The sequence below is a fragment of the Schistocerca nitens genome, chromosome 5 (genome assembly GCF_023898315.1).
Source record: "Schistocerca nitens isolate TAMUIC-IGC-003100 chromosome 5, iqSchNite1.1, whole genome shotgun sequence".
In the NCBI taxonomy this organism is placed as follows: domain Eukaryota; kingdom Metazoa; phylum Arthropoda; class Insecta; order Orthoptera; family Acrididae; genus Schistocerca; species Schistocerca nitens.
Genome location: NC_064618.1, coordinates 783,241,181 through 783,254,808, shown reverse-complemented (window position 1 = coordinate 783,254,808; position 13,628 = coordinate 783,241,181). Strand labels below are relative to the sequence as shown.

General features: G+C 39.1%; 1 protein-coding gene across 1 annotated transcript in view; it reads left to right on the top strand.

Annotated features, from left to right (window-relative positions):
• The window catches only part of LOC126260229 (beta-mannosidase-like), a 267,698-nt gene that overhangs the window by 110,069 nt on the left and 144,001 nt on the right, over positions 1-13,628 (top strand). Inside the window, exons 4-5 of the mRNA XM_049957531.1 lie at positions 1,022-1,221; positions 7,926-8,184. Of these exons, the coding sequence (XP_049813488.1) occupies positions 1,022-1,221; positions 7,926-8,184 (459 nt within the window). The remainder of the gene's footprint in view (positions 1-1,021; positions 1,222-7,925; positions 8,185-13,628) is intronic.

The following is a 13,628-nucleotide window of genomic DNA, read 5'->3' as shown; positions in this document are numbered from 1 at the left end:
ATATCGGTTCTCTGCAATGGAAGGCAATCATATATGGCGGCAATTGTCAGCAGTTGGTGTACTCTGGAGGGTGTCTATAATTTGGTACATTGCACATGGAATGTCAATACACACTGAGGCATTAGAATGAAAATGAGTGTGGTGTAGTTCATTAACACTGTCACTGTTCGGTTGCTGTCACAGGACATCCAACTCTTTGTTCATCACAAAGGTCAGATTTTCCTGCCTCAACATCTTTAAACTTACTCTCCCAATGATGCACGGTACTCACATCAACACAATCGTCATAACCTGCTTTCATTTTCTGATGAATCTCCTTTGGAGTGACACCTTCTGCTGTCACATTGACTGACCGTCTATACACGGTTGCATACTTTACACTGTAACAACAACACCATTAAATGCTAAGGCTTCCCAGCAACTGGACCTGTAGAGAAGAGGCTATGGAACAAGCCAGTACCTACCGTGTACCAATGCTACCAACTGTTGAAGAGTTACCGAGGTGGAGGCATTACTTTTCTGTCAACCCTCATAAATTCTTTTGCTTTAATTTCAAAGAGCCCTTACATATTTCCGCTCGTTTTCAGCTGCTTAGGATTCCATCATTGTTGTTCTGTGTTCACAGTTAAGGAAATTTTCATTCTTTCCACCTTGCACTTTTGTTTAATTCTGCGAAATATACATATAAAAAATGCAGTAAATTCCAAAAGACATTTGAGCTAGAAATAGATTTTAGGTTCTATTTTAATTCCATACTGCTATTCTCCCCCTCTGCCCCTCTCTCTTCTTCTTCTTCTTCTACTACTACTACTACTACTACTACTACTACTACTACTCCCCCCTCCCCCTCCCAGAATGTGAGTGAATGATTTCACAGTATTACATATTTATTGAATAAAATTTCTAATAAATCTAATTCCCACAAATGTCTCTTCATGAACTGTTGCTACCACTCATGAGCACTTAATAATATCAGTCCAAAATTTTGAATTTGGTAATAAGGACTGTCTTCTGACTACAGGAGGGAGAAAACATTCTTGAAGTGAGATTTCAGTCTGCAGTGATATCAGCCTTGGAATATTTTACGGCAGAAGATTATATTGTACCACCTGAGTGTGTACCAGATGAATATCATGGAGAATGCCATGTAAATTTTTTGCGTAAAATGCAGTCATCTTTCTCTTGGGATTGGGGACCTGCTTTCCCATCAGTCAGCATATGGTAAGCAAGTTAATTTCTCTTATGTGTGTGTGCGTGTGTTCTTGTGTGTGTGCGTGTGTGTGTGTGTGTGTGTGTGTGCGTGTGTGTGTGTGTGTGTGTGTGTGTGTGTGCGTGTGTGTGTGTGCATTCATGCGTGTGTGCATGCAGCATGCATGCATGCATCTGTTCATGCGTGTTTACAGTTACTGATTCTAGAATTACAAAATGTGTGCTTACCTCCAATGAGTGTGCCCTTTATATGTATACAATCATACTACTGTAAGCAACATGTTATACAGAGTAGCCAAAGTAAAATTGGCCCAATCTTAACATTATGCTACAGCTGTTAAAATTTTTTTGGTGATTAATGGTACTTGTTCTGTGAGTTCACATACATGGATAGCCTCAATCAGGTCTCATCTGAATAAATAAAAAATTGAAGATTCAGTTGCCCAACACCACCAGCACTGCTGAAAGTGTTCATGTTGATCTCTAAATTTTCACTCATGCACAACAGAAAATTTGCATGAATAACAATGCAATCCATTTTGATAATTCTTTGACATGATTATATTTTAATTATTGGTTGCTTGACTAGCTACCATTGTAATTTTATCAGAATTTTCTGCCTGCCATCTCCTACTTGCACAGAGTTTTCTGTGTATGGACTCATTTTAGATAAATGTAGTCTACAGTAAATGGATGTCTTATAATAATACGAACTTGTCTTATTTCTAATTTAGCATACAATACAAAATTAAAGATAAAATACCTATTATTGAAGTACTGAAGTAAGATGTTTACTACTATTTAACAGTTACTTTGGTATGTACATTTACAGAAAGGCTGTCAGACACATGAACAGAGTGACTTGAAGGTAGCTCCTTCATCAGGAGAAATTAAAACTTGAAATGGAAACTAAGGACTAGAGACTAGTACATGTAAAACCTGTCACATTTATTGTTGCTTCCACCTCATTTTCAGAAAGATTTCTGACTGAGCTAGTGTGTTTTCTTTCCTCTTAATGGTCCAACTATTCATAAATCATCAGCCCTGAAATTCGACATGTATTTTTCTGTTTCCAGGGCTCTCGAGTGTCCAGCTGGATGCGATCGTTGAAGTCCCACGATATTTCGGCGAATAACCTTTCCGCCATCATCAGGTGGTTCTGATGGAATATTATGGGACTTCAACGATCGCATCCGGCTGGACACCCGAGAGCCCTGGAAACAACACAAACACCGGAAAAGCCTCTGATCACATGTATTTTCCTGTTCACAAGTCCATCTATCTTGATGTATTTGCTTCTGCCTCAGATGCTGACAAGTTGGTGCTTCCTCTGTCACATGTGTTGATAAGCATTTCTGAAATTTGTTAACAACAGATATAATTTTAAATATTAGGAAGTCTTTTCTGAAGGTATTTGTCAAGAGTGTATCTTGTACAGAAGTAAAACATGGATGATAAACTGTTCAGACAAGAAGAGAACAGAAGCTCTGTAAATGTGGTACCACTGAAGAACGTTGTAGATTAAATGGTTAGATCATATAACTAATCAGGACGTATTCCTTCATCTTCACAAAAAGAAACAATACTAATTATACTATTTGTAAACAATTTACACATTGTCTGAAAGGTTCGACATGTCACTCATTCATCAGCACACGTATATAAACTACAGAGTCTTCATGTTTGTTTCTGGACCATCACCTGTGGACAAAAAGATTCAGCAGGGAGTTTGACTTAAAAGCAACCTGAATGGTGTTAAAGAGGTGACATTTTTCATCTCTAGCAGAGCACACACTATAAAGAAGGAACAGATGGAAATGAATGACAAGTTGAAACTCTAAGCCAGTCAGGACTTCCACAGGTGCCATAATCCAATTGATAGTGCACTGCCTGCAAAAGGCAGGATCAGAACTGATCACAGCCTCCTATTTCATCAATTGGAAGACTTGAAGGTTCTGTGACAAGCTAGGCTGCAACTTCCTAGCTTTGAACCATGAAGTTGAGAAGTGTTGGGTCCCGTGTGCACTGCACATCAGAGGCTGATACCAAGATAAATGACTTTGTGTGGGCTGCACACAAGGGCTTTTTAGAATAGGCAACTCACCATCCAATTCAGATAACAGTAGCTGTATCAGACCCGGAATTATGAGTAAAATTGAAAGAGGTGTGCCATCCCCATCCTACCCCCACCCCCGCCCCCACATGACCCCCATAGATGAGAGTATTCAATTCCTATTTTTTAGCTGCTGAGGCATGTGCATGAAAGTCCCAGAACTTGAAGTTCTCCTAAAAAGCAGTGGAGCTCACATAATACTAGTACAGAAAGTTTATTAAAACCCAAAATTGGTAATAGTGAAACAATTAGTCAAAATTTAATTTATTGAAAGGATTGACTAATGGTAAATGGAGGTGGTGTATATGTTGCAGTAGAAAAGGATTTCATATCTACTGAGATAGGAACTGAAGCTGCATGTATGACTATTCGGACAAGACTTGTATCAGGGATGGGCATAACCTTATAATTGGATCCTTCTATCAATCTCCTGGTTCACCTCCAGACATAACCAAAGACTTTGGAGAAACCTCAGTTTCCTAGTACATATATTTCCCAATCATACTGTAACCATTGGAGGAAATTTTAAACAGCCACAATCTATTGTTAGTAGAGTGTGCAACCATTCATCCTATCACCATCCTGACCACTTCGAGGGTGTCCTTATTGAGCAGGATGATTATACACAAACAGATAACTACCTCATTTATAAATTTTATGAGCCCCTCTGTTTGCTCTAGCAGATGATTTTCTCTTGCATTCACACATACATGCTCTCAAAGTATCAGCATTGTAGTGGACACCTGCAAACTGAAATTTCTTTTCACCTCTACCACAGGCTGCCCACCATCTTTCATCCAGAATTCCCATCCATTCGTGAGCTAGGCATTCTTCGGCAAGTGCAAGTGACAAAAGGTTGATGCAATATATGTGCAAATGCTCTGCCTTTCAAAGTGAACCAGAGCTGGTATTTGTGAACCAGTGCTAGTGTTTGTGAACCAGTGCTAGTGATTGTAAGCCTGTGCTTCTGTGTGTGATACCTTTCGTTTTGGACCAGTACTCTCAGTGAGGACCCAGGGAGAGCTGTGTGCTGTATATTCAAGAACAAATTGGATGAGTTGACGTTGTGCCATCACTTGGGGCAGATAGCTAGCAAGTGCAATAGCTTCATGAGGAGGAGCAATCCAGTGGTTCATGACTCACATGCCATTTTCCTTTCAGTTTCCTTACAATGCTTTGGGGAGTCACCTATCAGTTTCTGGAGGACATAAATCCCATGTTTGGCAGCACACATAAACACCTAGTATGTTGGACTGCTTTGTTCCAGCACTCAGAACCCACGTGGTCTGTCCCCTAGAATTAGCACACAGCTTTGCATCTCCTTTTACGTGCAACAGTGTATTGTGAGTTTCCCCCGTAGTTTTATTCGCAGCTACCCTTGGCCTATGCTAGTGATGAACTTTATGTGTCCATGTTGGGCTTTTGGACTTAGTGTAATTCAAGAGAAGGCCTACAAACTTTAAGCATGTGTTCATTCCCATACTGGCACTGATAAACTGAGAATTTTCACAGTGTGATCACACCTAAATTGTGTCTGTATTGAACATGCCCCTTTTGTTATTGTTATATGTCATACAGTGACCTCTACCTTAATAAATAGTTAGTGCTGCCAAAAGATTGCTCCATTCAGTGCACATTCCCTGTTAGGTTGTCTTTTGTGCACCTCTGTGTTGCTCCATAAGCTCCATCCAGATTTTACTCATTGTTTCCAATCTCCGTCCCAGTCAGATTCATCCTAAAAAGGCCTGATATGCAGTCTACATCAAGGAAACATTCCACTGTGCAGACACCTGAAATGTCATCCACATCAGAATGTGTTTCATCCAAACCACTGGCCCAGGCAGCTTGCACAGCTCTTGAGTGCCTCTATGCCTCAGTCACATCATCAACCTATCTGTTAAACAGAGCTTCTACCCATCTCCTCACCATTGACACCTGTGACCTGTGCCGATGGTTCTTCTCTGTCAAGGTGATCTTTGCCAGGTCTGAAATTATGAGTGACACAACAAACTTCACCCTTACTATCGCCAAGCTCGAGTCTGCTGCCATGGCAGAAGCTCACAACACCATCCCTAGCCCTCTGCAGTTCAACAAGTACAGTAAATTGAAAGAGCGCCTCATCACATAACTGGCATCATTCCAAAATCAGCACTCCTGGCCACTATTCCAACATGAGGCCCACACAGCTCCTGTAGCATCCCACATCATGCTGGACAAGCATTTAATTCACATCTGGAATTCTCATTTCCTGCTGTGATCTTTACAGTGTTTCTTGTGTGGAACCATACAGACATCAATGCCACTGCCATCATAGTGCACCAGGTATTTGAGTCACTTGGCCCATCACTGGCTCTTGTTGCCACAGCCTAGTCCCCTTATCCTTATCCCCAACCCCATTGCTCCAGTCCCCTCCTGCCATCATGCCATTGGAATTAATACCAAAATTAATCAAATACATGTTCGTAAGCTAGTGCTACAGTGGAACTAAACAGACTTTAAGAATGGAGTTGGTTGGCGCTACAAGTTTCTGAAGTGTCATGGACTTAGCATGCACACCAAAACCAAAATACTTAAGAAAATTCCACAAGAGTATGAAGACAAAATATTATCTTTCCATTGATTTATTATTCAATATTGAAATAAAATCAATATGGAACTAAGCCAAATAGTGAATATGTATGAAACTCCTCTGACATTTGATGTGCCAAGTAACACAACTGAAGCCATGAAAGATGCTAGAACTGTAACTATAAAAACAAGTGGAGATAAAAAAATGCACTACATTGTTGTCCTTTCATGTTGTGCTGACAGTGCTAAACTTAATTCAGCAATCATTTTCAAGCACAAAACAATGCCAAAGGCTTCTGAAATACTCCTGGGTGTTGTTGTTCATGTACATACAAGGGTTTGATGAACAAGGCTGGTATGAAATTATGGGTTTACAGAGTGTGGGAGAGAAGGATAGGTGCTTTATTGAAGAGGAGTTCTCTTCTTGTGCTAGATCAGTTTAGAAGTCATTTGAAAAATTCTGTGAACAAGAAACTGAGACAGGAAAACACAGAGCTTGCTGTTATTACATGAGAACTTACTTCACAACGGCAACCTCTTGATGTCTCAATAAATGAACCAGTTAAAGTGTGAATGAAAGAGAATTGGAACAGATGGATGATGGATGAAACCCAAAATGAATTCATGCTGAACAGAGCTTTAATACGACATACAATCAAACAAGTGTGTTAGTGGATAAAAAAATTGTGGCCTAGAGTGAGAGAAGACATTATTTTTAAATCTTTCAAGAAGAATATCTTAAGTAAGACTCTCAATGGCAGTGAAGACCATCTTATATATGAAGAAGACAACAATGACAGTGAAGAGGAAGATGAAGAAAGTTCAGATGATGATTCTCAGGGATTTTAAAAGTCAGTTCAGTTTTATGAACTAAGAATTTTTTATTAGTCTGGCTTTGTAATCTAATAATAAAAATGGTAAAAATGTTTTTAATTGCTTAAAAATTAAGGTGCATCTTATATTCTATAGTGTCTTATAGTCAAAAAATATGATAGATGACACAGAACTTGTCAACAGTGTTAGAAGCTGGAATACACAGCACATCTGCATTCTACTGTGTCTCAAATGAAGTTACGATGAAAACAGAATATCAGTTGATGAAAGTGAAAGGAAGGAAGCAGTTGTCTATTCCTTTATAGTGACAAAAGTAGTTTTGTGCAACAGCCAATACAAATGATGGATTTAATTGAAGTTGCCATAAGTAAAAATACATACTTTGCATCATTCAAAATTATTCATATTATCAGTTATACAAATGTTGTTGTGTACAGGTCATCTGAGTATAATGCCTCACACATGTTGTGTTAGCTTTAGGAGCTCCAAGGCAGATGGAGGAACTGTAACAATGCAAACAAATTAGTCTCACACAAATATATATACTTTATTGTTCTGCAATACTTACATTGTACAGCATCTTGTTGGATGCACTTGCAGATAGATACAGCTAAGCAGTGGTCTGTCAAGGCCTTCGTTACTGAATACAATGTCAACTAGACTATGTCCATCCTGGATGCCACACTGTCAATCACTGTCGTAAATATTAGTCCTATGTGAAGGCTATAGGTGACTCCATCCTTAGACTAAGCCTCACAGGCTGATCTCCACTACAAACTGCAACCCTGCAACTCTGTACTAGAACTGTCGTATGCTAATGCCAAACATAAACCATATGTTGCTGCCTGTGGCCACCACTTATCATGATGTAATAGTCCACCTTATAGGGGGTGACATAGAGTTTGCTGATTGGGCCTCGCTTGTGGTTGGCCGTGAACTTCGAAGTGCCGCCAATGGCATCAGTTACTAACTGTTTCAGTGCACCAGCTCCGATTGTGTCCATTGTCAATGACACAACAAATATATGCTGATCTTTCTGAGATATACATCTGCTATGGCTTATTACATCCTCCTCAGAAACAAGGCATGTTAGAAACAAAATTATTTCTTATTTCAAATTCTTTAATCCATGTAGTCATCCTTAAGATTGCTCCTCATTCTTGTAAGATAATAGTTTAATACTACCTGTTTAAATTTCCAGGAAAAATGTAGAGCTGCTTGCTGCAAATAATGGTTACATCAAAAATTATTACGTTTCTGTGCTGTTTAATGAAACAAGCCAGGTGTACGAGGTAACTCAGCATGTGGAGATTTCTCCTTACGATACTATGTGTGATCAGTTAATATTAGGAATAAATACACTTCCAGGAGGAAATAACAGAAATCAAGCAAAGACGATGAAAATAACATCAGACCAATTGGTTGATCCTCAGTTTGAAGCCACATGGTATTATCCAGAGGTCAGTATATGAACATATGTCTCTTTTCAGTAGAAAGTTTGAGGTGGTTTATCTATTTGTGCGTGTGTGTGTGTGTGTGTGTGTGTGTGTGTGTGTGAGAGAGAGAGAGAGAGAGAGAGAGAGAGAGAGAGAGAGAATGCAATGCAATTTCTCAATTTTCTCAGAGGCATAGATCAACTTTCTTTGGTTCACTTACTCTGTTCCTTTCATACCACATATATTAGTGCATATCATCCTGTTTCCCACTTCACACATCTCTCTCTCTCTCTCTCTCTCTCTCTTCTGTATGGTACATTTATTCTGAGACCAACTCCTAAATAGTTGCTTATTGTACCTTTGTCTACCATTTAAATACTTACTTGCACCACCTTAGACAGTTATCATTGGCAATTGTTATTACTGACTTACCAGTATCTTATTGTGGTTAATATCTGTTACCATAGAATTACGCATTGTAGAGCTTATATTAGGTTATCCAAAGCTGATGTGAACTTATGATGCTATGGATTCTGACAACATCTTCTTACTCTAACCTGGTTGTTAGCACATCATTAAGCATAATTTAACTCATACACTTTTCAGTCCTCCCTTCATTAACATGACACTGCTAAAATCTGCATAATGCAGTGCACACAACAATACATTACATGGTAAATATGTAAAGCAGTAAATGAAATAAAAGAAAAATTTGGTGTAGGTATTAAAATCCATGGAGAAGAAATAAAAACTTTGAGGTTTGCCGATGACATTGAAATTCTGTCAGAGACAGCAAAGGACTTGGAAGAGCAGTTGAACGGAATGGACAGTGTCTTGAAAGGAGGATGTAAGATGAACATCAACAAAAGCAAAACTAGGATAATGGAATGTAATCGAATTAAGAAGGATGATTCTGAGGGAATTAGATTAGGAAATGAGACACTTAAAGTAGTAGATGAGTTTTGCTATTTGGGGAGCAAAATAACTGATGTTGGTCGAAGTAGAGAGGATATAAAATGTAGACTGGCAATAGCAAGGAAAGCGTTTCTGAAGAAGAGAAATTTGTTAACATCGAGTATAGATTTAAATGTCAGGAAGTCATTTCTTAAAGTATTTGTATGGAGTGTAGCTATGTATGGAAGTGAAACGTGGTCGATAAATCGTTTAGACAAGAAGAGAATAGAAGCTTTCGAAATGAGGTGCTACAGAAGAATGCTGAAGATTAGATGGGTAGATAACATAACTAATGAGGAGGTATTGAATAGAATTGGGGAGGAGAGGAGTTTGTGGCACAACTTGACAAGAAGAAGGGACCGGTTGATAGGACATGTGCTGAGGCATCAGGGGATCACAAATTTAGCACTGGAGGGCAGTGTTGAGGGTAAAAATCGTAGAGGGAGACCAAGAGATGAATACACTAAGCAGATTCAGAAGGATGTAGGTTGCAGTAAGTACTGGGAGATGAAGAAGCTTGCACAGGATAGAGTAGCATGGAGAGCTGCATCAAACCAGTCTCAGGACTGAAGACCACAACAACAACATGTATTTTAAGGACAAATGAAAAAGCGATGTAAATCTTTACCTAATTTCAGTTCTTTCCAGAGGGCATACATACAACTTTAACATATTTTAGAAAATATAAACAAAAATTCATGCTATAACTGAATCTTTTGTAGTTCAGGAAGGCTTATTCTGCTTCTAACTGAAGAGGTAATTTTTTTTCTGTTTAACACAAAACACAACCTTTCTAATTAATGCAGTAGGTCCATGTAAACATTTCTCACTGTGAATTTGTAATCCTGGTTAATTTTGCCAAAAAAATGGTATGTTGGAAAAAAACTTATGCAGAAAAGAAAGGAGTCTGTCTAAGGATTATTGAATATGGAAGAGGGAAAATAGAACCATTACCCAAAAGAGTGAACTAAAAAAGGAAAGAAGAGATCAGGAATGTTGAGACTTTAGGAGAAAAGACAATAACCCCAAAGACAGATACCCTTCCAGTCTACAACACAGAGTCCCTCCCTGTGGGTGCATCACTGGTAAACTGGAAGATAGTGATGTTCATAGATTCTGTGGAATGGTCATCACCATCTTCATGCCCACAGGCTCCAAAAAGTGATCCCAGGACCCTACTCTTCCATGCCAGTGTCAACTACATGTTCACCAAGAAACAATTTTGTTTACAAAAATATGAATGGGTCATTTTGCATTACTTTTTCCAGGTTTACTTCTCTTTTTCATGTATTCATGCATAACTTTGCAATAGCATCAATGTGATATTCATCCTATATGATTAAATATTTATAAATGATGTTTGTGGAATTCATTACATATTCTCTAATAAATAAGTAACCATATAAATATTCCAAGGCTTAAATAGTTTTTTTTTACGTTGTTTAGTTTTGTCTGATACCACACTCAGACTGCTTCATTTGCATTTTTCATCTTCAATTTGCGGTACTGTTGTTTAAGAAATAAACCCAAAATGATAAGCAACTGTCACTGGGTTCAATATAAAGTACTCCAATCATAGCTGTTAAAGATGAAATAATTATTAAGCACTCAGTTAATGTTGGGTCACCTTGATTACATTCCATAACAAAATGGTCTCAGAGCAGGAAATATCATAGCCTACATCACTTACTCAATACGTTATGAGTGTTACTTTGACCAGCAGCACTGAAAATAACACTGAAACAAACTCCTAATAACTTTTACTTAAATATAAATGTGAAAGTATATTAATACTAATCAGTATTATCATGTGATTTTTTATGATGTAAATATTTATTAGCATTCTTATTCGTACAAGCCTGACTTCCATTGAAGCCAAATGGAAAAACTTATTGTGGTATATGTACACTATTTTAAAGTTTGAAGTTACTGTATGACTACTGAGAAATAAAGACACAAGACTGTAAATACTTTTGGATTAAAGGAGAGCATTCACCTCAAATGCATCAATACACTGCTTGTCTCTAATCTTAAGGGTCCATGTTTCACAACCACAAAAGAAAGCAAAAAACATGAGTGTTTCAACAAGCAGGGTCTTTGTAATGTTCACTATTGCTATATGTTCTGCTAGATCTTGGTGAGCTGTTAATAGGCACACAGAAGAAGGAAAATTTACTAGCTTTTGGAGTTAGCCTTTGATGAGATAAAGTATAATACACACACACACACACAGAGAGAGAGAGAGAGAGAGAGAGAAACTATGCCCCTACATTATGCCACCAGCTGAACTAACAGTGCCGATGCTGTTTTTCACGAGGTGGACTGGTTGTAGTAGGGGTAGTATTTGGTGGGGTAGGTAGAGGGAGAAGAAGGTGGGAGGCAAGGAGAGGACTAGGGGTGGATGGCTAGTGGCTCAGAGTGAAGTGTTTGGTTTACCGGCTGGGAATGTGGGAGGAGGGCTGGCAGGTCTATGGGTTTGCACAATTGTAGCAGCTGATGGGAAGTGGTGCATGGTGAAGGCAATGTGAGGACATGAATTGGGAGAGGATGACAGGTCAGAGGAAGGGGAAACTTTTGGGTGTAGGGTGCAGGGGCTGTGGGTTACCTAAGATTGAGGCCAGGATGATTACGGGAGACAGAGGATGTGTTGTAAGGATAATTCCTATCTGCGCAGTTCAGAGAAGCTGGTGCTGGAGGTAAGGATCCAAATGGCTTGGGTTGTGAAGCAACCATTGAAATTGAGCATGTTATGCTCAGCTGCTTACTGTACCACTGGGTGGTCAACTTTGTTCTTGACAACCGTTTGGCGGTGACCATTCGTCATGGTGGACAGCTGTTTTCACAGGTGGCCCAGCCTCTGATGGGGTAGGATATGCCTGTCGCACGAGTGGGGTAGGATGTGCTGGCTTTATGGATTATGCAGGTCTTGCACCTCGGTCTGCCACAGGGACATGATTCCTGTGCCAAGAAGTTCGGAGAAGGATTGGCATACGGATGAACTAGGATGTTGTGTAGGTTGGCTGGGTGACAGAAAACCACTTTAGGATGAGTGAGAAGGATCATTTCAGGGCAGGATGGGAGATAAAGCCCAGGTGGAGGATAGGGTTCAGTTGTTCCAGTCCAGGGGAATATTAGGTGGTGATTGGGGCACTCCTTTGTAGCTGATTCTTCAGGATGGTATGAGGATTGTGGGAGTGTAAATATATGGCACAGGAAATCTGTTTGTGGATTAGGTTTGGAGGATGTCTGTCTGTGAAGGTCAAATGCAAGACTGATATATGTCGGCAACTTACAGCCTGCCAGCATAATATCATTGTATATAGTTACTGAACTAACTCAGTGTGAGGAAACAGTATGTCTGATGAACATGATTATATATCAAGAATTTATTCATTTGGTTATAAATAAGAATACCCATCTCTCTCAAACTGTGACTCTGCCACAGTTTAGGACTAAGTACTTATATGAATTATCATCAGATGGGAATGTAACAGACTGGCTGCAACTCTCAAACAGGAACGCACAAGATATTATCTCAAAACAAGTGTTATATATTTCAATATGAATATCATATTTGACAGCTCAGAGATGTCAGAAAGGGGGACATGGGAATAAAAGTGACATATTTCAGTACAAGTAGCATCATTACAATTTCAAAATCTCAACAGAGGAGGGAGGATGGGAGCAGTGTGTATATGATGATTCAAAGATCTCGAAGGATTGTACATGAATATGTAAGTGACATATTTTGAATATGAATAGCACATATGATGATGTTAAGATCTCCATAATAGACACATTTGTTCTTCTTGTGATCCATTTTATATGCAGCATCCTGTGCTAGCACCAAACCTCAAATGCATCAATACACCACTTGTCTCTAATCTTAAGGGTCCATGTTTCACAACCATAAAAGAAAGCAAAAAAACATGAGTGTTTCAACAAGCAGGGTCTTCGTAATGTTCACTATTGCTATATGTTCTGCTAGATCTTGGTGAGCTTCTTCACAGCCACTTGCCCTAGTGTCATCTGTCTTCTCATTTCATCTTCACAGCTTCCCACATCATGGATAGTTGACCCAAGATAGATGAAAGAATGCACGACTTCCAGTTACTTTAATTAACCTTTTAGGTGAACCTATGCTTGTCAATCATTTATCCTGAGTTTGGACTTACCGAGATTGAGGTCTGATCTATATGATGGACTAATGTCCTTAATTTTGTTAGCAGCTCAGCAAGTTTATCTTCCTTTCTAACTAAAAGCGTGGTGTCATTAGCAAACCAGAGGTTGTTACTAGTTCTGTCACTATTTGACATGCCTTTACTCCAACCATCAACAGCATTCCTAAGACATGTTCTTCACAGATGTTGTACGAGGTGTGGCTAGAAAAAAACCGGACTAGTACTGGTGAAACAATAAAACGAATGCAATAAGGCTGAAAGTCGCGTGGCCTGTCACGTGACTCTCGCTCCGCCTACTGCTCGAGTTTCATCTGCCTCCTGCACTCAGTCTGC